General features: G+C 37.7%; 1 protein-coding gene across 2 annotated transcripts in view; it reads right to left on the bottom strand.

Moving 5' to 3' along the window:
• The window catches only part of LOC125238235 (ABC transporter G family member 23-like), a 100,878-nt gene that overhangs the window by 24,083 nt on the left and 49,995 nt on the right, over window positions 1-26,800 (bottom strand). For both annotated transcript variants that reach the window (XM_048145510.1, XM_048145509.1), the window contains one exon: window positions 14,513-14,666. In XM_048145510.1, coding sequence (XP_048001467.1) covers window positions 14,513-14,634 — 122 coding nt within the window. In that variant the 5' untranslated portion in view covers window positions 14,635-14,666. The remainder of the gene's footprint in view (window positions 1-14,512; window positions 14,667-26,800) is intronic.

Here is a 26,800-nt window from a genome sequence, read left to right as displayed (position 1 = left end):
TGTGAGGTAACCGGAGCCGGTGGGCGGCACTTGCAGCGGGAGTGGCCATACTGACTATCTATGTCTAAAACATTGTACGTACAGTCAACCAAATGGAACCCTAGGCCACTCTACAACCATGTCACAACTACTAGGCGGCGGGAGGCTACTTGCCTCTTAGTCAAATTAGCATGGAATTTACATGAAATCGAATTGAGTGATGTCACGGTCAAATCAGTTACTTTATATATTTCTACCTGAGTTATTAAATAGAAATTAGATTTAAAAATAACTTCTATCCATATTTTTCTTATATTTATCTGATGCTTTATTTCGTGCATGGTATAAAATATATTATTTTTACTACAGTCTGATTTATAACGTCACTGTGACATAGTTCTACAGTGGCCTAGGGTTCCAACTGGTTGACTGTACCTATTGTAATGCGCGTGACGTCCTAGGTACATACCTAGGCGGAAATTTAAAAATTATCAAGATTTCTTTTACGTTTGACTATTCAATTAGCGTTAGAGGACTACAGGTAAATATTGTCCATATCTATGATTCGATACTTTAAATATAGACATAATGCCTGATGTTAATACCAACTTTTCCGTAGATTACTTACTACTAATGGCCACATATGGACTGCGCAAAGCCATCTCCCTGCCAACAAGACATAAAACTTGTATTGACCACTTTATGGTAAAAACGGACAGTGACGTAACCTGTTTTGTTTTTGACGCATTAACTGACCACAGCCCAATCTTGTTGAACCTTCACAATATCCATAAACCAGTGACGACATCGATTGTAGGGTTTCCATAGATACACGAAAAACTGTGGAACAGCTAAAAACAGTTACTTGGGAACAAATTTACACTATTGATGATGTGAACAGCGCAGCTGAAATATTTAGTACCAAAATACAATATATAATTAATTCTAACATAAGATCCAGCAATATTCCTAAAAAACAAATACCGTTGAAACCATGGCTTACAATAGGCATTGTAAAATCCATTCGGAAAAGAGACAAACTATATAGAAAAATAAAAAGAAACCCTAATGATAATAATATCCGACTGAAGTATATATCGTATCGCAACTGGTGTAATAAGCTTATTAAAGAACTAAAAAAGCAATATTATAGGACCAAATTATCGCAATGTAAGAATAACTCTAAAGAGACATGGAAAACTATAAAAGAGATATGTAACATTAATAACCAAACAAAAAATAAAAATACAGAGCTTCTTAAAGTTAATCCTGACCCTATTCAGGCACTTGATGATGCAAATAAGTATTTCACTTCTGTAGGCCGTATTTTAGCTAACAGTATTTTAGAAAAAATGGACAAAACAGATAATGATTTAGCAAAATCTGCACATTCGCCAGCCCCACCCCTGACCTCCTTGGTTTTACTTCCAACAGATGCGTCCGAGATTCGTAACCTAATTATAAATCTCAAACACAGTAGTGCACCTGGGTGTGACACTATTACTAATAAACTTATTAAATCAGCATGCAATAGTTTAATAGAATCCCTTACATACATTTTCAACCTTAGTCTCTCGTCCGGAATATTTCCTAAAATTTTCAAAACTTCTATTATATCTCCCATTTTCAAAACAGGTGATAAAACACTAGCCTCAAATTACCGCCCGATTTCCTTGCTGACAGGTTTTTCTAAATTACTAGAAAAAATTGTTAATAAACGCCTTGTGCAGTATATGGAATCGCAACATATTTTACAAAGTAATCAATTCGGCTTCAGGTCAGGCCGCTCAACTGAAGACGCAGTCCTTGCTCTAACCACTATGGTAAACTCTCATATCGATAACGGTGACAAGTGCATAGCTGTATTCTTGGACTTACAAAAGGCATTCGACACTGTGTCAATACCTATCTTGTTAGCTAGATTACAGAATATGGGAATCCGGGGAACCCCTCTAGCGTGGTTTCAAAGCTATCTCCAGGATCGCTCACAGCGAGTTCGTATCTCTAACTTCCTAAGTAATGAAGCAGTTTGTAACTACGGCGTCCCCCAAGGAAGCACATTAGGCCCATCTCTGTTTCTAGCCTATATTAATGACCTGTGTAAAATTAACATCAAAGGAGCTAAACTTTTAATGTTTGCTGATGACACAGTATTGGTTTTTCATGATAAAACTTGGGCAGAAGTCAAAGTGCGGGTAGAGGAAGGACTAAGTCGTATCACGTGTTGGCTCGAAGATAGTCTCCTCAATTTAAATATCACCAAAACCAAATACTTATGCTTTAGCAAAACATCTGCAGCAGCACCCGACTCTTCACTTAACACTATGAAAATTCATACCTTTCCCTGTAACAGACATACTAGTACTGCTGATGCTGATATATCCTCTAACTGTAACTGTGGTGTCTTATCTAGAGTGACTAAAATTAAATATCTTGGTGTTGTCATTGACGATAAGTTGCAATGGGGTCCTCACATATCTACTACTGCCAATAGAATCCGAAAACTAATATTTATATTTAAAAACTTGCGAATGGTAGCTGACCATCATCTTTTACTACAGACATATGATGCACTATGCCAAAGTGTCCTAAGTTATTGCATATGTTCTTGGGGCGGTGCATCCAAATCACATCTGGTTGAGCTTGAACGTGCACAACGAGCAGTTTTAAAAGTCATGTTCCATCTTCCATTTAGATACCCTACTGATTTACTTTTCACCATGACAGAAGTATTAAGTGTACGCAAACTCTTTATTTATCAAATATTACGAAGATATCACCGACTTATAGCTCCTACTATAACATTAAGTAATAAAAGAATAGCTCACTATCCAGTTCCGCGCTGTAATAGTGCATGGTCTAAAAGGCATTTTTCATTTATGGCTCCATACTTGTACAATAAAGCTAACAAGACTCTTAATATTAATAACATGAGTAACTTTCAACTAAAAAACAAAATTAAAACTTGGTTAAAAACATTAAATTATAACGATACAGAATTATTACTACAAATCATTGTCTAGAAAAGTCTCAAATAACACACGCGCACGTCAACACACACAAACACACACATTTCAAAAATCACACATACACATTACTCACACACGCGCGCACACACACATCCTATTTTTCTTTCATTTATATAAAATTTAACTTTAGTTATAGGTGAGATTTAATATATAAATATATATATATATTTTTTCAAAATGTGTAAAATATTGTAACCTTACACCTGATTGTAAACGGGAAGAAACTGGCTCTTGAGACACAGGGAGACCTACTTTGAGAGCCAGGGACCAATTTTGTATATACACGTAACCTTATAGTTGCAATAAAGAATATTTTATTTTATACATATCAAGTTTCAACCGGCGAGCCTAACCAAATCGGGCTGCTTTCAAAAAAAACGTCAAAAGAATGTAAAATTGATAGTTTTAGTCGGTGAAATACTACACTTTCCGTTATCCAATAGATTTATTTAATTCAAGTTCCAGTTAGAGCATCTTATTGTCTTGATTTTTATAAGACTGGATTTTTGAAAACTAACTCACTAAATTAATTATGAATTTTTCTCTAATGCACGTTTAGAAAAACGCACGTATAGAGCTGAATCAGTCGATCTTATTTGTAAAATTTGGACAATTTTGAATATTAAAACGGGTAAATTTATAATTCGTATATCCTGTACCACAATCATTTCAGACTAGATTTTTATTTTAAGTTTTTGAAAAAGAGTAAACTAGCCTAAGGCGAATTCAATTTTTTTCAGAAATTACCTAAAATTAAGTGACAATTTCTTTGAAAATCTACATCATATCGAAGTAAGTTTTGTACTAAATTAATCTGCAACGTTAACTTAAATTGCTGTTATGCCTTAGTGATTATAAATTGCTATTATTGATTTTTGCCAATTTTTTGAAAATGAGCCTTCACGGTACAATTATTACCACTTTTGGACATTTTCTCATATTTTGTTAGACCAAGTAGAAAAAGTCCTATAATGTGATATATATTTATAAACTACTCGCAAAGCCCTTTAATTTGATACCACACACGGTATGATCGAGCGCTCGGTTGCGATTTCACTATTTTTAACACGAAAGCCCTCTTAACACCGCGATGTACGAATTCTATGGGATACGGTTAGCGCCATCTAGCGGGTTTTTTGGTAACTAAACCGGTGTCTCCGCTGACCGCTCGGCATTGGTCGGTGTAATATCTGATGGTGTTACAGTATTTCTTTATTTGCTTTACATTTTGTTTCTGGTGTGTTGTTTTAATACATTACAAAATTTACAAGCGTCATACGATTGGGTGAGTAAATATTATTTTGTCGAATAGATCAAATTAACTTGAGAGTGTGTATTGCGTCACTTATTTGTTTTGTCATTTGCCTAGAATTTGATTCGTTATCAATGGAAAACAACATTTTATTACGCCTATTGAACTAATATCTTTATTTACATGAACATATTTATTTAATTATATAAGAAACTAAGGCTAAACTTAAAAGCTAGCTAATGTCTAAAATAGGCCCTTGATGCATTGTACCAAGGATACTGGCGACATTTCCTCGCTGTATCGCAATGCTGATACGTTGTGCGAGGAAGTCGCCAGCTCTTCGGTCACCAGTTACCTCAACCAGACGCTTCGCAATTTCTGTGAACATTGTAATTGATACCTATTGTAATTGACATTAGTCATAGATTTAAAAAATACGTACAACGTAAAAACGTTAATGTAAACTCATCTACTCTAAATGTGAATATAAGAACTGAGACGCCGTAATGCAATAACTCTTATTTATTGATAAGAACCCTAGTTAAAACGTATACATGTTAATTCATTGAAATATATTGCAAAAATAAAAATCTAGACTTCTGTCTTCATAATGTAAGCTTCAGTTGACAGCAATTCAAAAATGTGACAGCTATATCGATTCTCTATGGTCAATCTTCTTGCTGGCCACGACATTCTCCCGCCTGAAGAACAGCAGAATCCTTTCTTTCAACATCTGGTAGTGGGCACAGCTTCGAAATCGATCTAGTTAACACTCCAGTTGCTGTGCGGACGTCGTAGACTCGCGTAACATTATCTTTTCCAGGATGTTTCAGTAACACTCTACCTAGTAGCCATTTACTAGGAGGTAATCTATAGTCTTTGATTAACACTAAATCTCCGACGTTGAACTCTTGTTGTCTAATTTTCCACTTAGGTCTCTCTTGTAATCTTGTAAGAAATTCTGTTTGCCATTTTCGCCAAAATATCTGCAACATTCTTTGCATATTTTGCCATCTCGATAGGGAGTTTGCTTTATGTTGAGTCAAATCTCTCTCTGGTATTGTGACTAATGGTTCTCCGACAAGAAAGTGTGCTGGTGTCAACGGCTCTAGGTCATCAGGATGATCGCTCAGCGGTGATAAGGGTCTCGAGTTAAGACAAGCTTCGATCTGGTTCAGAAGTGTTGATAATTCTTCGAAGGTAGGTGTAGTATCTCCGAGGGTTCTCTTTAGATGGAATTTCGAACTCTTCACCCCCGCTTCCCATAATCCCCCGTGATTTGGTGATCCAGGAGGGATGAACTTCCACTTGGTACCTTCAGTGTCTAGTAAGGCTGCTAGTTCAACTGGGATCGTTGATTTGCCAAGTCTCCAAGTCTCTAGTATTTCTTTGCTCGATGCAATGAAATTAGTACCGTGGTCGCTCCACATCTCTTTGACGAATCCTCTTCGTGATGTAAATCTTCGAAATGCAGCCATGAACGCTTCCATTGTCATGTTACTCACACATTCTATGTGTATAGCTTTAGTTACCATGCAGATGAAAATACATATGTATGCTTTGAACGTTTTCGTTCCTCGTCCAGGGCTCATGCGCACGTTGACTGGACCTGCGAAATCTACACCTGTAGTAAGAAATGCTCTTGATGGCTTAACTCTTATTTCAGGTAAATCGCCCATCAGTTGAGTTACAGTTTTCGCTTTTTGTTTAGCGCAAGGAAAGCAGTTTCTAACATACTTCTTGATAGTATTTCCTGCGTCAATCAGCCAGTATCTTCCTCTCAAGTATATTGTCATAAGTTGCGGGCCTCCATGCAATGTCTTCTTGTGTGCGTCATCGAGTAAAAGTGGTAGCAGTACATTGTTCTTAGACAGAATGACAGGATGTTTGCTCAGGAACTCTAAATCTGCATGTTTCAATCTTCCTCCAACTCTGAGTACTTCTTTTTCATCAAGAAAGGGTGTAAGTGACAGTATTCGACTTCTTTTCTTAAGTGGTTGACGATTTCTCAAAGCTTCGATTTCTTCTGGAAACTCAAGTTGCTGTGAAAGCTTGATACATGTAGTAAGTGCTTTTTCTCGCTCATCATGAGTTACATACTGAGGTAAGTTTTCTTTTACATCTTTGTTTTAGAACATCAGCCATCTTTGACAGTAAGCTATGACTGAAATGAGTCTTCTCAATGATGAATATCTCTTTGAAATTGTGAGTATGAATTCTTCTTTCTTCTCTAACACTGTAGTAGTAGCACATTTGATAGATTTTCTCGTTTCTTGATCTGTATCTTCTACTTCACAAGATTCTCTTTTCCATTCTCTTTGTTGTAAGAATGTTGGACCTTGAAACCATAAGGTATGTTCTTTCAATTTCTCAGGTGTGACTCCTCTCGACGCTGGATCTGCAGGATTTTCTTTAGTATTCACGTATGACCATGTAGTATTTATGTTATTGTTGATTTCAATGACTCGGTTCTTCACAAATGTTGTCCATTTCAGCGGGTCTCCGAGAATCCAAGCTAAAGTTACTTTTGAATCTGAATATGCGTATGTATTTTTGTTCTGGATCTTCATAGCTGTAGCAACATGTTTCAGCAGTTGACTCAGTAGTAGCGCTGCACTCAATTCTAGACGGGGCAAAGTAAGTTGTTTTTTCATCGGTGAGATTTTTGTCTTTGCCATGATAAGTGACACTTTGACTTCTCTATCTGGTTGTATTACTCTGCTGTAGACTACTGCTGCATAGGCTGACATTGATGCATCAGCGAAGCCATGTAGTTCTATTAACTCACTGTGGTTGGTTGTTCCAATCCATCTCTCAAGTTTAATTTGTGACAGGTGCTCTATACCATTGCAAAAGGTTTTCCACTCTGTCTTTAAGTCTTCTGGTAGTTCTGTATCCCATGATAATCCTCTTGACCAAATCTTCTGTAGAAATATCTTTCCCATGACTACAGATGGTGCTAGCCAACCCATTGGATCAAACAAGGAAGCTATGACAGTTAAGACGTTTCTCTTAGTTACTCGTTGTTCAGATAAAGTGTTAATTTTGTTAGTTACTAAGAGAGTATCTTCGTTTGAGTTCCATGTTATTCCTAAGGTTTTGATTGTCTCTTTTTTGTTGATGTCTATCTCACATTTCTTCGCTCTCTTCTCTGTTTCGACTGTATTGATGAATTTTTTGCTATTTGAAGACCATTTTTGTAGTTCAAAACCTCCTCTTCTTAGTACTTCTGTTAATTGACGTTTTGCTTCTATTGCAGTTTCTTCTGTATCTCCCCCTGACAGTACATCGTCCATGTAGAAAGAGTGGTTGATAATCTCTCGAGCTTGGGCATATTCTTCTGTGTTTGCCTCATCAATTGCTATTTGTCTCAAGGTTTTGATAGCTAAAAATGGCGCACATGCTGTTCCAAATGTGACTGTTAGCATTCTGTATTCTCTTATGTCTTCATCAGGGCTGAATCTCCAAAGTATTCTCTGAAAGTCTGTGTCTTCTCTTCTTACAAGGATCTGGCGATACATTTTGATGACATCAGCCACAAAACAGACTTTGTGTGTTCTCCATCTCATAAGAATGTCTCGAAGATCTCCCAGAAGTGACGGACCAACTAGCAGTTCTGAGTTGAGGCTCACTCCGTTGCTTCCTTTGCATGAAGCATCATAGACTATGCGATACTTGGTAGTTTCTCTATCTTCACGGATCACAGGGTGATGTGACAAATATACTTGTTTGTCAGTTTCTTTAACAGACTCATCTCGTTCGATCAATTCCATATGTTGAAGTGTTATGTACTCTCTCATGACCTCGTTGTAGGCTTCTCTCAATTTTTTGTTTGCTTCTAATCTTCTCTCAGTGCTCATGAATCTTCTCAGTGCAATTTCTCTCGAATTCTCAGGTAAAATAGGTTTGTCGCTTTTAAAGGGAAGTGCCACAACGTATCTTCCATCAACATCTCTAGTTACAGTTTCTTGATATATTTTCTCAGCTCTAAGTTCTTGTGGGGTGAGAGTGTCGTTTTCCTCTGACTCTAATCTCTCTGTCTCCCAAAATTTTTCTACCATCTCTTCTAAAGTTATGTTCAGATGCATGGTTTTGAATTCTCTTGTGCGGTTGTTTGTCAAATGACCTCCTGACAGTATATATCCCAAGCGTGTTTGTTGTGCTATGGGAGTACCTGGTTCTCCTTTAATCACTCCATTCATTAAGATGTCTGAGTAGATATGAACTACAAGTAGTAAATCAATGTTGCTTGGTGTATGATAAGTTGGATCTGCCAGTGACAGGTGTTGCAGATGACTCCATTTCTGTGGATTGATCGGGACTTCTGGCATTATGTCAGTGACATCTTCAACAATGTAGGCTGTGCATTCAGCTTTGAAGTTGTTGTCGAATCTTGAGTAAATCTCTATGTTTGTAGCGGATTTGATTGTAGTTGACATGTTACCCACTCCGGTAATTAATCCATCAACTGTTTTTCTTCGAAGTTGTAGTTTTCTAACAGTTGCTTCACTTATGAACGACTCTTGAGAACAGGGATCAATGAGTGCTCGTAGTACTTGCATACCATGGCCGGTCTTGATATTTACTAGTGCGGTAGCCATTAGTGCAGTATGACTCTGAGTGATAAGATAATTTCTCAGTTTTGGTGTTTCTGAAGTTTTAGTGGTAGACTCTTCTCTCATGGTATAGTTTAAATTGGATGCGGGTGCTTTCGATGTGGATTGTTGATTGTTCTCTCTCTCTTCAGCGGTTTGATTCTCAAAATGAAGTAAAGAATGATGTCTTCTTTGGCAGTGATGACAGGATACTTTGGATTTACAGTTTTTCACATTATGTTTTGATGACAAGCAGTTGAAGCATAGTCTCTCCTTTTGGACGTGTTGAACTCTATTGTTGACATCTAAATTTGCAAATTCTTTGCATAGATAGTTCAAATGGTCTTGCTTGCAGTAGGAACACTGTACCGTAGTTGTAGCGGGGCTTGTTAGAAAGGATCTTTGTCTCACGATAGCTCTCTCTCTGTCCTTCGAATAAGTTGTCGACGGAATCATTTCTAACACTCTGAAACGTGTGTCCAAGAAGGTTGTTAACTTCTCAAGTTTCGGCAACTCTTGTACAGGTAGCGTGCTTATCTCCTCTTCCCACTGTTTGCGTGTCTCTTCATCCAATTTGTTGAGAATAATGTGAATAACAATTGTATCCCACTCGTTTATCTTCACGTCGTTGTTTTTAAGACTGTTCAGACATTCTTGAGTAGTATCGAGAAGTTCTCTAATAGATTTGGAAGTGCCGTTGTATACTCTCTTCTGATTCATAAATCTATTCAAGATTGTGTTCACTATCATGCGTTTGTTGTTGTACCTCTTGTCTAAAGTTTCCCATGCGACATCGTAGTTTTTCTCGGTTATTTGTAGATGTTTCAATAATTGTTCAGCTTCACCAGTGACACTTGATTTCAAATAATGAAGTTTTTGTACCTTGCTCAAAGATGGTTTGTTGTGAACGAGTGACGTATATAGGTCTCGAAAAGATGTCCATTCTTCATAATTTCCCGAGAATTGGGGCAGTATTACTTTGGGAAGTTTTACATCTTGCGTAGATTGCTTGTTTACATCTGACGTGTTATTCTGCGGATGCGGTTGCGGGTTCTCTCTCACAGCGGTAGATTTGTTGAACAGATCAATAGTATCTGACAATTCTCCTTTTATCATAAAATACTCTTCTTCTCCAACAGAATAAATGTCGTTGACGAAATAAACATGTTCTTTTCTTTGAGCGCTCGTTGCATATTTAACAATTTGGAAATGGTTTGTCTGGAATTTCTGCCAATACTCGTTAAGTGTGTCGATTCTTGCTTGTACGTAGCCTTTCGTAATGCGTGTTTTTCCTTGCTTTTTGAAGTTTATTCCTATCTTCCGTATTAAGTCGTAAGTAGTTTCTTGTTCCGATACGTATGTATCCATTTTGTAGGTTATGTAGTAAAATCTTGCGGCGAAATATCTAGAATCTTCGGTCTTGTTCTTCGAAAACACGAAATGTTCGGAAATTCACACTTTTTCTTCCAATTATTACGAATCGCGATGTATTTTCACTACTTTATGTCCATTGTTTACACTGATGCGCGGATCGTTTTTTACGAAAATATGACGAAATTTCTTCAAATTATTGTCCTCGCGGTAGTTTACACAGTTTTTTATCGTATTTATGCACTAAAACCTCGAATTATTGTTCATTTACTTGTATTACACGTATTTTTCTCACTATAGTTCGTAATTTGTTTTCTCACTTTTGTTCATTTGACTTTTGTTTTCTTCTCGAATGTTCGATGCGTGACGTCTATAATCTCTCTAAACTGTTCTTATTTCACTGCGATTGTTTGTTTTTCACCACTAATTCACTATATTTATCCCGGTTCGTATGGACCACTTTGTAAACTCATCTACTCTAAATGTGAATATAAGAACTGAGACGCCGTAATGCAATAACTCTTATTTATTAATAAGAACCCTAGTTAAAACGTATACATGTTAATTCATTGAAATATATTGCAAAAATAAAAATCTAGACTTCTGTCTTCATAATGTAAGCTTCAGTTGACAGCAATTCAAAAATGTGACAGCTATATCGATTCTCTATGGTCAATCTTCTTGCTGGCCACGACAGTTAAACACGTCGAAAAGACGACACGTGCGAAAAGGAAAGTCGTAGGTAACTCATGTCGACACTCCCTTCAGTCCTGTTCTAATTTATCACCACTGGTTTCGAATTTCCTCTTTTCCGTACGTGTGTTGTAATGCGTATTGTACCCTTGTATCAGAGTAGACACGATTTTATTTTTCCTGTAATATTTAGCATAAAACTAATACACTGCAAAATCATCGTTTTTCGTTGGTAAATTTCGGAGATAAGGGTGAACGGTATTTTTTTTACATTTTCCTTAAAAAATCTTTTTTTTACAACATAAAAAATATATAAAAATTTGTTTGTGCTACGTCGGTGGCAAACAAGCATACGGTCCGCCTGATGGAAAGCGGTCACCGTAACCTATGGACGCCTGCAACTCAAAGAGTGTCACATGCGCATGTGTTAATTATTAAGTACACAGCAAAAAGGAGTGTACAAGTTCCAAGGAGGGTTCGGGTTGCCGACGACTCAAAGGACAATAGACGGAACGAACTAGTTCCGTAAGTCCTCCCGTCGTCAGCACACCGCACCCTCGTTGAGCTCTGGCAGCCTTACTCAGCGGCAGGAACACAACACTATGAGTAGGGTCTAATGCTATTTGGCTGCGGTCTTCTGTAAGGCGGAGGTACTTCCCCAGTTGGGCTCTGCTCTAGATTCGAGCGAAACGATAACGCTACCACACAAAGCGGAATATCATTCGCTATGCTCTACCTCCTACAATAATTTTGATAAGTACAATTTGAGTTCTTTCTATCGAGATTAAGCTAGTAACTTGACATTTACAATAGGCTAGTTTCCTACTAGTCAAATCAGCTTCTTTTTAAGAACTGTCAAAACGATTTGCTAATATGGAATTACTATGAAATACTGAGGAGTGACGTCACGGTCAATTGATTTACTTTATATCTTTCTCTTTGACTTATTAAATAGAAATTATGCTTTAACATAACTACTATCCATATTTTTCTTCTAATTATGTGGTGTTTTATTTCGTGTACTGCATAAAATATTTTATTTTAAGTATAGGAAACTAGCCTATTTGCCCCTCTTTCATTGTAGCCATTTTGTAACATTAATATTAATTCAGATTCAGGTAAAATATGATATTTTACATGTCATCAACAGATATAAAATAAATGCAATAATTTAATAAAACAACAAATATATAATAAACGCAATAATAAAAAAATACTTTCAATTTTTAGAGGTTAACAATCTTCATAACTAATCCAAATTGCAAATCGATAGAATAAGTAGTTCTCGAGATTTTTAGTACCTAATGTGACAGACGGACAGACAGATGGACAGAGTCGCACCATAAGGGTTCCTTTAGTACTTTTTTGGTACGGGTCAATAAAAAATTTCGTTTCAAAAAACTTACTCGTACTGTGAAAAACCATAAATAAACACGGTTAAAAGACGTATTTGTCATGAACATAACCGTTGAACTTAATTGAATCCAGTTTCAGTATAAATAAAAGTTACTTATCAACTTGCCTTAACCGAGAAAACCATCACAAGCAATGTAGCATCTACTGTAAGAGATTTAAGATAGAAATTAAAACGAATTATGAACATAGTACCTATGTGTTATGCCGGTTCCTTCGTTGCATATTCTTATGCAATATATTACCTACGGTCATGTTCAAGTGGCATTTTATTCTCTTGGTTTAAGGAGAATTGGTGTAAGCAAAACCAGTATAACATGGTATTTTTAAGAGACTATTTCGAGCTAATGTGGTAAATGACTGGTTAAGAATTTTTCATCACACCCGCACTTTAAATGTGCTATTGCACGCAGGCGGAGCGTGAGTTATAGAAAAATCGTTCTCCCAAGGGAATAATGAAATTTCTTGTACCGTACTTAACTTTTTTACACCTATTTCCATATTTTTACATTGCGAGTGTGATGAATAACATTGTGTGTAACTCGGGGAGTATGAATATTACTAACTCGAGTCTTTAAATCGCTCCGCCAAGCCGTCGCGATTTAACTTACTCTCGTTAGTAATATTCAACTTCCTCCCCTTGTTGCACAATGTACTATTACCACATCCTTTATTCCCGTGTGTGTGGCAAAAAAGAGTAGAAAAATGGAAGTGTCATCCTATTCAAATCAATATGTGTGAGACAACGAGACGACTTATATACTACTTATATACTGCGATATATACTACTTATATACTGCGATGTTGCCACTTTTTATTTTCTCACTTTTTTGCCAAGCTAAACTAGGTACCTACACACATAAAGACTGACCAGAAATATATGACTATTGTCAGGAGGGCGCCTGGAGGGCCTGATGTATGGGATGACAGTTAAGTATAGTGTGAAGAAAATAGTTCTTATGAAATTCCGCAACATGGCGCGTAGTCATGGTACTTTATTTTAAACTGTCATTGACTGATGTGCAGGGCCCGTAACTTTCATGCCGATGACATAAATTTGACGTCACGCTGCATATATGTAGAATGATTCAAGAGTTTTATTTAATAATTAATCATTATTCATCAATCATTTTAATCATGACTTCAAAACTAATCTATTCATACGTGAAATAATTAATACCTACTTGATACGTCAAACGAAAACGAAACAATTTGTTTTGTTTTTATAATTTATTGAAATATGGTAAATATAAAAACTATTTAATAAAATGTATATTATAAAAAATAAACAAAATCATTTAATTTACTTTTCACGTATCAAGTAGGTATTAATTATTTCACGTTTGAATAGATTAGTATTGAAGTCATGATTGAAATGATTGATGAATAATATGATTAATTATTAAATAAAACTCTTGAATCATTCTATAAGCAGCGTGACGTCAAATTTATGTCATCGGCATGAAAGTTACGGGCCCTGCTGATGTGTGATTGTTTACAGAGGATGGATATAACGGTACGTGCTCTTAAAATGTTGGTGCTAATATTCAGATTAAGCAACTTGGCTAACCGTACTTTTGTGTGAAAAAAGTATGTGCAGGTCGTCGTACTCAACTCAATATTAAATTTACGAGTATCTGGCTGTCGCAGTGGGTTGTAAGGATTAGAAGTTTGCTTTCGTATTTTAACATTTTTAGAAGTCTTCTACAGAATAAGTAGGGTCAATAAACGGAACCGAATGAAACATGACAAAAAGGACAATGGACGAATAGGAGGAATACATATGTAAAAGACATGATGTCTCGCTCCACAATCATATTAAAGTACCGTAGCACCGACTTGGAGTCGGCTTGGAGCCGGCCATAGTACTTGTAACTTTTGTAAGTTCGGGACATCACGGAATGTTGAGTAATTAGGTTATGTAAAACTTACACGATGTCTCGTTCCACCGTCCTATTAAAGTGCCGTAACACCAGCTTGTAGTCTGGCTTGTCCTCCATGCCATAATATTTGTAACATTTTTGTATATCCAGGACACGACCACCACAAGCTCCCACTTTGTAACTTACATATGCAGCATCGATGATGACCCTCCATGTTTTATTATAGATACTCGTACGACGAAAAGGTTTGGTCTCTGTTGTTGTCTCTTTTCACCTATTAAAGTATGTAACACTTACATGATGCCTCGCTCCACGGTCATGTTAAAGTGCCGTAGCACCGGCTTGTAGTCTGGCTTGTCCTCCCGGCCATAGTATTTGTAAGCCCGGGACACGACCACCGCGAGCTCACGCCCCACCATTTTGTGTGCTTAGTGACGCATGTTTCGGATACCTGGGGACAATAATAATATTTTCAATTTGTTGAGTTTAACAATGTCCGTAACTATTCCACAAATTGATAGCATAAGGTTCTCAAGATATCAAGAAACGGGACAGACAAGAGTTGCACCGCAGGAGTTCCATGTGTACCTTTTTGGAACGGAAAGAAAGAGTAGGGTACAACAGAAGTTACGTTGCATGATTATATAAAGAATTCAATCAGTCACTTATTAATCATTAAATTAGGATGGTAGTCAACATCCATCCGTGTCAAGTCCTTTTATATGCGCTGCCTGCGTAAGATCTTGGGCATATCATGGTAAGACAGGGTGACAAACCAGAGGGTTCTAGAAATCGCACAGCTGCCCAGTCTGACCGCGCTTCTCAAACAGAGGCGACTGCGTTGGCTGGGGCATGTGCACAGGATGGAACCCTCCCGTTTACCACTCCGTGTTCTTGTAGGCGAAGTAGCAAATGCCAAAAGAGATGTTGGGAGACCATTGCTTCGCTTCAAAGACTGCGCCAAGAAGGACATGGCAGCCTTTAAAATCGACTACCAAAACTGGGAGAAGCTTGCGGAGAAGCGGACGGAGTGGCGAAAGTGCGTTGGAGATGGTCGCAAGTTCGTCGATGAGACCTGGTTTGCGGCACTTGCTGACAAAAGGGAAAGACGACACCATAGCGAAACGTCGCAATCGGTTGCAAGCTTCCCTTGTCAGCTATGTGGCAAAATATGTCGGCCCCGCATAGGTCTCTTTAGTCATCAAAAGCGATGTCTCTCGGACATTGCACCATAAATCGTCTGAAATAGACGCTAAGGCCAGTAGTAGGGTGGTAGAGAGAGACCATGTAGAAACATAGCCAGTTAGTCCGTTGGTAGACAAAATTCGGGAAATCAAGGGACACTTCTGCATGAGACTAACCCAGGACCAGGATAAGTAGCGACAGCTATTAAGAGCAGCCTGTGCTCAGGAGCGGTAGCCTATGTCACTCTCCATTCCTTCGACTATCTCCTCTTAAAAAGTCACGTCCATTCGTTGCTCTGTTTTGCAGTGAAAGACAGACAAACAAACGGACACACACACTTTCCCATTTATAATATTAGTAAGAATGGATTCGGCCTGTTTGAGACCTATTCCTCAATAGGTACCTACATACTTACAGTCATTAGATTGGTCATAAAGATTAAACAACCTGCTTATAACACCGATATATCTGATATAATTATATCTTTCGAAGGAGTCAAAACGTGTCACATGTGAAATCTCACACAGTAACTATGTAATCATATGTCATTTTATCTCAATCCCAATCATTGCCACTTGCAACGCGCTTGCTTATTAGTGATTAGTAGCAAATTTGCTGCAACATGAATGACACCATACATTTGCATGTCCACTGTCATTAGGAACGTCCGGTGTATGACATTGTTTTTTGCTAGTCGTTGAAAATTGCGTTCTTATGAATAGTTTGGATCTTGGAACTTGTAAAGAATCAAGATGAACACAAAGCCGTACGTCACTGCTGCACAGTGCACACCTTATAGTATAGTTACAAACCGCGAAATAAAAACTTGGCTAACACTCTTAGCTTTCAGGTCAACACACCTAAATATATAGCGGATATTAGCTGGTGTAACATCCATACTAATATTATTAATGGGAAAGTGTATGTCTGTTTGTTTGTCCGTCTTTCACGGCGAAACGGAGCGACGAGTTGACGTGATTTTTTAAGTGGAGATAGTTGAAGGGCCATCCATAGAGTGACATGGAGATAGAGTGACATAGGCTACTTTCTGTCTCTTCCTGACCCCCCCACTTCCCTCAAACGGGGGGTGGAAGTTTGTATGGAGCATTTCGCAATTTTCGATTTGAACGCGAGCGAAGCAGCGGGCAACAGAAAAATAAAAAATCACATCAATTCGTGGCTCCGTTTTGCCGTGAAAGACAGACAAACAGACACACACACTTTCCCATTTATAATATTACGTATGGATAAATATTATATACTTGAGTCTGTGCCTTTAACTATCTATAAATATTAAACACATGTGATACTAAAAAAATAATGTCATCAAATCCGTGCCGTTCAAATGTTATGGATCATGAAGAGTTTTAACCGCATATTTTCTTTGACTATGCTTTATTATTGTGGCGGTCCGCCGCAAATGGCAACCATTCATTGAGTGGGTTATGTCATACATCATAATATCTCACTTTTGTAACTATTGCATAAAAACTTTTCAAAGTTTATCTATCTCTTGAATGACTCTGCAAAAATGTGTGAAAAGAATGAACTAAGATTTTCATAGTTCTTTGCTAATTGTGCATCTGAAAGATGTTCTTCTTAGATGTTATTAAAGCAAAAAAATATTTGTTGTTATTAAGGCAAAAAAAAAAAACAAATATTGGATAACTTTGATAAGCGATATAATAATATCGTTACACCAATAAATTAATTAGCCTCTTTTGTGTCCCGCTGCTGGGCAAAGGCCTCCCCTCGCTTTCTCCACTCGACCCTGTTGTTGGCATTTTCCCACCATTTTGGGTAGAATGCGTCCAGGTCGTCCCGCCATCTTCTTTTTGGTCTGCCTGCACCCCGGCCTGCCCCGTCTATGGTGTTACAATAAATGTTTAATAAAAAATTGAACCAGAGAGAAAATATTGCAGAAACATTCTGAATTTAAGTGACGATACGATAAGCGCTTTCAAGATCTGATTATGTCTCTAAGCTATTAGCACCTAACATTAAAATAAGTCAAATTTGTACAAAATTAAGGACACTACACAAATAAAGAGCATGTCACAATTTGGATTTCTGTCAACCCCTTTTTGCCAAGAGTGGCACTGAAACTTAGTAGTTCATGTGCTCTGCCTACCCCTTTCTGGGATACAGGCGTGATTAAATGTATGTATGTAAATAAAGAGCATAGAATCCATTGAGAAACTTCTGTCAAACTACAAGGAAAAATTATTTATGATGATGTTGACTGACGGTTTGCTTCAACTAGCCAATTAACTTAAGCAACTATTTCCGCAAAAGTTTATCTCTCAATCTATGTGTACACAATAAATGTGTCCGTAACTGTCAAAATGTCCCAGTTTATCTCTTAAGACGCTACGGGAGCGAAAATGCTAAAATAGAAGGGAGTCCCCCTTTCAATTTGTGAATTTCAGTTAAATATACCAGTGACTTGTTAAGTATTAACTAGATTTATCGAAAAGAAAATGTCCATTAAGAACAACTTAGTTAAAAGATATTGCGAAAAAATCTTTAAAATCGAGGTTCCGCTCTCGACTCTTTCCTCCTTCAAAACTTATTTAAACGGAACGAAATTTGAGAATCTGAATAACAATTAAATAATCTGTGTCGGATCGTTTAGATGTTTTGGCTAATTGTTACCGATCTTGAGTATCACACCTTTTTTTGAGCCATATTGAAAAAGGCCGTTTTTAGAAATGTTTGATTGGCTCTAGCGTCTTTTAAAATAAAAATAGCAAAAAAATTAAAACGGTCCGACACAGATAAAAATAATAATAATCTGTGTTGAAAAAATCATTGCTCTATCTTCAAAAACCAGGGAGGAAATAGGAAATAGCCGAGAGCGTTTGTATGGAGAATTGACCTGTATCGTATCGTCTTCAAGATTTGCTTGTATCTTTAGAGCGTTTGATTAACATTATCCGACCGGTATCGGATGTAGGAAGGATGTCAAAGGCAATATATGAAAGATGTCGCCTTTTATAGGACATCGATACGGATCGGATAATGTTATAACCTAACCACAAAATTAAAATTTTGAAAAAACCCCCGACCGCGACATAGTGGACCGATTTTCATGAAACATGGCTAAGAACACTCCCGACTAACTTAGCTTTCAAACAAAAAAAAACTACACAGAGTGGGACGTTTTGCCGGCCTCGGACACAAACGTTAGTCAATATATTTGTAGTGGTAGATCAATAGTTGTTGCTCTAGCTGGTCGTTGTTTTCCATTGGTGGCGACACGACTTACATAGGTAACTACTATTATAGGTAGTACTAGATTTAATACTAAATAAGCAGTTCTCAAAAAGTTTGTACAAAAATTAAGGAAAAAGTTTTTTTTTTTCTTTTTATGAATTGAGATTTAAGTAAGTTTTATTTCGTCATTAAGGTTCTCTAGTATCTATATTTTCTTAATTATAACAATTATCCTGTATTATATATATCATACGAAAGTCGACTTATATTACTAAATATTGGTAACAAAATAGGATCAATTAAAATTTGCTGACGTGGCTATGTACAAACTTTTTGAGAACTGCTGAAATATGACATACTTGTCTTAAGGCTGTTATAATTGACATTACATGATGGATACATTTGTAATGTTCAATGAACCGCACAACTTAAAAAAAATTATAATTTTTTTTTAAATAGGGCCGATGAATTTATGCTATAATTCATTAATTATCGATGTATTAGCGTTGATTATACAGGCTGTTCTCTCAATCCCTTTAGTTTTCACTTTAAAGTTTAAAACGACTGAAATACCGATCATACCCAAGCATAGAATTTCAGGTCGGAAAAACGATGATAGTTAGTGCAATTTATAACATGATAACAGAGAAAGGAACTACGAGGAGAGCCAAAATGCACTTCTTATAAATCTTACTCAGACTTTGATCCACAGATACGTCTGTGTCGGCACTCGGCAGCAGCTGATGCAATGCGTTACGTGCGGATGACCGGACACTTCGCAATTATGTCATCGACCGTCGCGGACCTCGACCACTTGCCGGAGAAATTGGACGGTCAAGGGAATGGGTCAAGCTGTCGAAATTGACCGAAAAGAGGAATTTCGTATCATCCTCATGGACTTAACCTTGCTCGCCACACTTGACGCGTGAGAAAGCAGATGGTCAAGGGAATGGTTTAGGTTATCGTAATAGATCGAAAAGGGGATTTTCATAATCATATCTTAGGTACATATGGGCCGATGCGGATGGCCGGACACTTCGCTATTATGTCATCGACCGTCGCGAACCTCAACCACTTGTCGGAGAAATTGGGCGGCCAAGGGAATGGGTCAAGCTGTCGAAATTGGCTGAAAAGAGGATTTTTTTATTTTATTTATTTAATATAAAAGACAATGTACACTACACATGCATATCATTGAAGTTTCGCCAAACTGGTAAACAGTTTGTTGACGATGCGCTCCATCTTGTCTAAAAATAACAATTTACCTGCTAGATACATTACCTACAGTACAGTCATCTGTTCCCAATAATGAACCCATCACCTTATCGCGATGCCACATGAGCATCATCCTCCTGTACCTAACCTTCCTCGCCACACTTGACGCGTGAGAAAGCGTGGTCAAGGGAATGGTTCAGGTTATCGTAATTGACCGAAAAGGGGAATTTCATAATCATATCTTAGGTACATATGGGCCGATGCGGATGGCCGGACACTTCGCAATTATATCATCGGCCGTCGCGGCTAACCTCGACTAATTGCCGGAGAAATTGGGCGGTCAAGGGAACGGGTCAGGTTTTGTAGAAATTGACCGAAAGAATTTCGTATATTCGTTTTATTCTCGTGTTACCTACACTAGGGCCGGTGCGAATGGCCGGATATTTCGCAATTATGTAATCGACCGGCCGAGATTGCTGAAGGATTAGACGATCAAGGGAATGAATGGGACAGATAGTGTGAATTGATCGAGAAGGAATTTCGTATTTGTCGTGTAAGGGCCGGTGCGGATGGCCAGACACTTCGCAATTATGTCATCGACCGAGTTCGTGGCTTATTACAATGCAATAAGGTGAAAATGTGTATAGGTACATCTCTTTGTAGTCGACTGTACAAGGACCCTGATAAGGCGTATCAAATTATTCTTTAAATATAACTAGGACATAAATACATTTTCTCCTCACTACCTCGGAAACACGTGTTTTATCCTTTAATGCCAGCGGGTAAAAACGCATTTTATTCACTAGTGGGTAAAGTAATTTAACCTTGAATATAGTCAAATTATGTACTTTAAAATTGATAAGCAATCTAGTAATGAAGATGATTTACCACCTGTGGAAGTACTGGAAGCAGTGTTAAACACATTTTTTGCGTTGTAGTTTCCTCGCTATAGTGAGGGAAAAAGTTTTGTGTTACACATTGGTGCAAATGTATTTTACTTCTCGTGTATTGAAAAACTCGCTAAATTCAGGATTCTATTCTCGAACCAACTATAGAATCCTTTCACTTGCTCGTTTTTCAATTCCACACTCGACGTTAAAATACAACTTTGCCCCCTTAGTGTAACAAATAACTGTTAATTCCATTAAAACTCGGCAATCTAAAACGGTAAACTTATATCATATGATGAATGGATGTAGGTGACCCTCTCGTAATTGTATACTTTTATCATTGCCTTACACAACGAAGGGAGCGAAAATATTATGGCAATGAATACAATAGTATCCGATATTTATTATTTTTGCGCGCTTCCTTATGGATATACTTACTGCACGTGAATTGACTACCTCACGAGTCATCGACCTTAGACTTTTCTGTTAAGACGCTACAGTAGCGAAAATGTTAAAATGGAAAGGAGCCCCCCCATTCAATTTGGGAATTTTAGTTAAATATACTAGTGTTATTAACTAGATTTATCGACAATAAATTGTCCATTCAGAACAACTCAGTTAAAATATGTTGCGAAAAAAATCTTTAAAATCGAGGTTCCTCTCTCGACTGTTTTCTCCTTCAAAACTTAATCAATCGTAACGAAATTTGAGAATCTGAATAACAATGAAATAATCTGTGTTGGACCGTTTAGTTTTTTTGGCTAATTGTTACCAATTTTGAATACCACACCTTTTTTTGCGCCATAATCAATAAGGCCGTTTTTGAAAATTTTTGATGGGCTCTATTAGCGTCTTTAAAAATAAGAATATCAAAAAAATCAAAAGAGTCCAACACAGATAAAAATAAAAATAATCTGTGATGAAAAAATCATTGCTCTATCTTCAAAAACTAGGGAGGAAATAGTCGAGAGCATTTGTATGGAGAATTGACCCCTCCGTATCGTCTTAATGATTTTTTTTTATACCACGTCGGTGGCAAACAGGTATACGGCCCACCTGATGGAAAGCGGTCACCGTAACCTATGGACGCCTGCAACTCGAGGGGTGTCACGTGCGCGTTGCCGACCCATTAGAAACTTGTACACTCCTTTTTTGAAGAACCCCATGATATGATTATTCTAGATACATACACATATACATAGATACATACTCATGCAGTTGTGACCCGCAATTTTCCGGATATCGTCCACCCGAATTGAACTGTAGGCTATTCTCCTTATACTGATCAACATTTGTTCAGTGACTTTTAAAAATTATGAAGTCTTTAAATTTTTAATTTTTCATACAAAATAAATATTAGCTTCAATGTACGCCATTATTGTTGTCATTGACGTTGTCTGTCACACTTTAGACTTAACAGAATTCGCAATACATTACCTCTTAGAAAAAACTTTCAAGGGTAATAATAATACCATTCCATTAACATTTTACTATTATAAAGGGCTGATATGATGATGACGATGAATATGTAAATTCATTCGCGCCTGTGTTCCCAAAAGGGTTGGGCAGAGCATGATGGCAGTATAACTCTTAGTACCTAATGAGGTTGAAAGAAAACGAAAGCGGGATATTGCAGTGACAAGTTCAATCGTTATAAATATTTAGACAACTCTCATCAGAGTCGACTTCTACGGGAGAAAGTAGGGTGGTGAAATTCTTAGCCCGTCACCACACGGGAAGAACATAAAATAATATGCGCGTACTCTACAGAATATGCGAAATGTCATTTGATATTTGCCAGTCCTTTTCGGTGAAGAAAAATAGCGTGAGGAAACCGGACATATCCCAATAAGGTCTAGGTACCCTTTGGGTTGGAAGGTCAGATGACAGTCGCTTTCGTAAAACTAGTGCCTATGCCAAATCCTGGGATTCCGTTGAGGTTTCCTTGAGCCGCGGCAAATGCCAGGATCACGCATGGAGGATGATGATGACTCTTATACAGAATATTTATTTATTTATTTATTTACTTAAACTTTATTGCACAAATTATCAATAAAAAGTACAAATAGCGGACTTAACGCCTTAAGGCATTCTCTTCCAGTCAACCATTGGGCAAAACAGAGATAGTTAGTTTGGTGCACAAGATTATAAAGCCAGTATGAGATTTTAACGATTAAATACAAGTCGATACCTACTATTATAAAATAAACATACACAAATACAATAAGTAAACCTACATATATATTAGAATATGTGTATAATAGACAATTAATAGTGTACTATTACAGTCATATTCTGTTGGTAGATAATAGGCAGGTTATAATGATAACTCAAGACAATTTTACTATCTCTCTTCAGTAATCTCGGCTTTTGTCCGAAGACGCAATTGGCCTCAATTATAATTACGCGTATTTGCATCCATTCGCAACAATCGAATGCCATGACGAAATCGTCATCGAAAGATGACCCTTCGTCATAATTGTTATTGAGTTACTGGACCTAGCCAACGTCACCATCGCTTATACTGTACAAGTAGCGGCGCGTAACTTTAGCGTTGACCATTATTGCGCAGAAACACAAAATATACAGCGTGTATTTACATACTTTAAGCGATATTAATAAAAGCCCTATGGAACATATTGCTACTTTATTTTTTTCAACGACGTGACTTGACGTAAGAACTATCAATTAGTTCTGCGTCTTCCAGATGTCAAATAAGTACACGCAACACATTTCTGCTCAATAAAAAAAAATACGCTTTAGAAATTAGGACCAAACTCTTAATTACTTGTTGTATGGGTTCTTAGCACTAAAACAGGTAATATCAAACATACACGCTGTATAAATAGTACAAGTAGTTCAGGGGTCAGAAATTGACTCACAAGTAGAGGCACGTAACTTTAGCGCTGACCGTTATTACGCAGAAGTCAAAAACAGGTCTCTCAGGGGATTACAGGGGGAAGGGTATGCGTCCACACGCGCAGCTATCCCCTCCACATTTTATTCAGCGAGAGCGTGCGCAGACAAAGAGCGTTCTGGAGTTCTGCGTTCCGCGTTCAGACTTCTGCGTTCTTTAGAATGTACCGAGTCTGTAGCAACAACGCATACAGCGGGCAGTCTGACCGCGGCGGTCAAAGCGAAACGCCGCGTTCTAGCGTTCTTTTCCCACCGAGACAGAGAACGCCGGAACGCGGGGATGTCTGAGATTGAAACACAGAAAAGATAATGAATTGGTTAGGGAAAGGAGGGATTCCTGAGGTCGAATCTACGGATAGTACACGACGAAATGCTGTTATATTTATTTTATCCTTAATAAATAATTACATACCCTAAAAATACAGCCAGCCTTTATCAAGTAGCCTTGGTCAAGGAAGAGTATACGCGTTTCACACGCATTTTTATTAAGGAGGCTTGATTTTGCTCAATTAATGAAACTATTCATCGACAGTATGCGAATATAAATATCGAATCGCTGTTCATCTGTAAGGAGAATTTAATAGGTGGTATTTTTTTACTGAAAAATACTACAAATTTTGCATTGTAATTCTCGCGTTGTGTTAATTTTATTTTATTTTTAGAAGCTTGTATCTAAGCTCCAGAAGAGAAATAATTCTTCACAGGAAATCGAACTTTCCAGTGGCATGTACAAAGACACAAACGAAACTAGAACGCCGCCTGTGTGCGTTGGAACTCTTGAGCGGTCAACGGTCACCAGAACGCGGAACTCTGACAGAACGCAGACCGCTCTCTGTCTGCGCACGCTCTTAAAAGTGCCGCCACTTGTAATATACCGTAACTAGCTCTCCAAGTCACTCTCCAGCTTACACCACACCGTTTTTAGTACGCTATCGCTCTTTATAGTGGCGCGATCTGCACGGGAAGCATGGTCGTGCGATAGACGATAAAATATCAGGCCGTCCCTATCGCACTTACAAATAGTGCGATAGGGACGGCCTGCTATTTTATCGTCTATCGCGCGACCATGCTTCCCGTGCTGAGCCCGTTGTGTTTGACCGCCGCGTATCGACAACTATTGTCACTTTGGCTAGGTTGATGTATAAGCAACTTGACCATGGGCCAAATTGAACCTCATAACTTCGTCATAAAGTTTGCAATTGAGTTAAAATTGTGGTACACTCGTGTACAAAAGTGACAGCGGTATTGCACTATAGTAAGATATTAGGTGAAGCAATGGCAGGTGTCATATTACCTGCTAGTTATGACGTAAATACCGATACCGGTGCTATTGAAAGTCAATGACCTCTATCTGAGAAATATAAACACAATTCAGTGCAGATTTTTTCAATAGAGTAAAAAATAAGTTTCATTGAAGACTTTTTTGTTTTGGAAATAAGTTTCATTCATTGCAGCAGATTTTTTTTCGTTTTGGAAAAAAGACAATCACTCTATTGTTCATTCAGTATATTTTTTTAGAGAAAATGTAACTGTTTTAGTAAATTGGTGGGCGTAAGGTGCAATTCATAATTTTTTTAAGCCTCTCGATTATAAGGTCCTGCCTACTAGTATTATCACGGTATATTTAAGTTCGACCTCCAAAAGTCAATGAACTTACGCCGTGTCTTGCGTGGGCGACGGTCGCGCGACCGTCGCCGTCGCGTCTCATACTTCCATATCGATAAGGTTTGATTTCGTATGCGTCGCATCGCCGTCGCGCGACCATCGCGCGACCGTCGCCCACGCAAAACACGGCGTTAAAGCCTGGCCCCGCAGCCGAATGGCATTTCTACGACGCGAAACGAAACGGCGCGAAAGGTAGTCTGGCTCTGTCGCGCCAATACGCAAGAGCGATAGAGATAGATATCTACGAACGTTTCGTTTCGTGAGCGTTTGTGCATTCGGCTACGCACGCTGAACAGAAGTATAAATGACCTCGCGCCAGCGCCATGTTGCGGAATCTCAGTGGAACTATTTTCTTCATTTTGAACGATCACCGCACTGCATATACTTACATCAAAATAACAACGCCCTCTTAAAAAAAAAAATTATAGGACATTCTTACACAGATTGACTGAGGCCCACGGTAAGCTCAAGAAGGCTTGTGTTGTGGGTACTCAGACAACGATATATATAATATATAAATACTTATATACATAGAAAACATCCATGTCTCAGCTCTTGAAAATAGTCATATATTTCTGGCCAGGCTTTAATTTAATACCTACCTGTCCTACCCTACTAACAACCTAAAAAGATAAACTATTTATTACTAGGTCTCGTTCAAAAAAGGAACCATTATGGTGCGATGTATGGACATCCTATTGTTATAGGTGCAAATTGCCCTTAAAATTTAGGATTTTGAAATAATTTATTCTTAATCAAACCCCACCTCTACTATCAATATCTTGTGTCTCCGACTGTCCAGTCAGTTACATCAGCGACTGTCATCCGATGAGTCTTGCATAACATTGATTACTTATAGGAACACCTAATGAGAGACTATGGTCTGGTGCGTATGTTATATGCGGTGTCTATACTTCCCGTGTCTATGTACACAATTAAAGGACCTACTCACTATCAATACGTCGGACAGTAACGGATATCTGGTGAATTGCTGCAAGCTGAATGCAAGGAAGAAAAATGTCACTTTGATGCCTCCTATCAGGGAAGAAAAGTGTGATGCCTCCTATAGCTGGGCATAAAAGTCCTCTTTCCATTACAGTAGTTTTAACCAAGTACCAAAAATATAATGTAAACTAGTATATCCTCTTGGCGCCCAATGTACTTTCTGAAGGACATTTGATTTCAATAGAATTTTAATGTTCATGTAAACAAATGAAATATAATTTCTTTTGTTTCTAAAATTTTTCGAACAAATGGAATTGATTTCCATTTTTAGTACAATAAGAATCATAATTCCCTAGCAAAAATTTTGTATGGTGGGTGCTACGAGGTTAATATGTATTTCAAAATGTAAATAAAATTTCAATCTTTGATTCCATTCTGAATTGGATACGAGAAGGCATCTTGAATAACAATCGCGATATAATCTATTGTTATTCTTTGTGACAACATTTGAAGACCAAAACTAACTTCGTCATGAGAGTCATATACATCATAT

The sequence above is a fragment of the Leguminivora glycinivorella genome, chromosome 23 (genome assembly GCF_023078275.1).
Source record: "Leguminivora glycinivorella isolate SPB_JAAS2020 chromosome 23, LegGlyc_1.1, whole genome shotgun sequence".
NCBI classification, from domain to species: Eukaryota; Metazoa; Arthropoda; class Insecta; order Lepidoptera; family Tortricidae; genus Leguminivora; species Leguminivora glycinivorella.
This window is presented reverse-complemented; position numbering and strand designations above follow the sequence as displayed.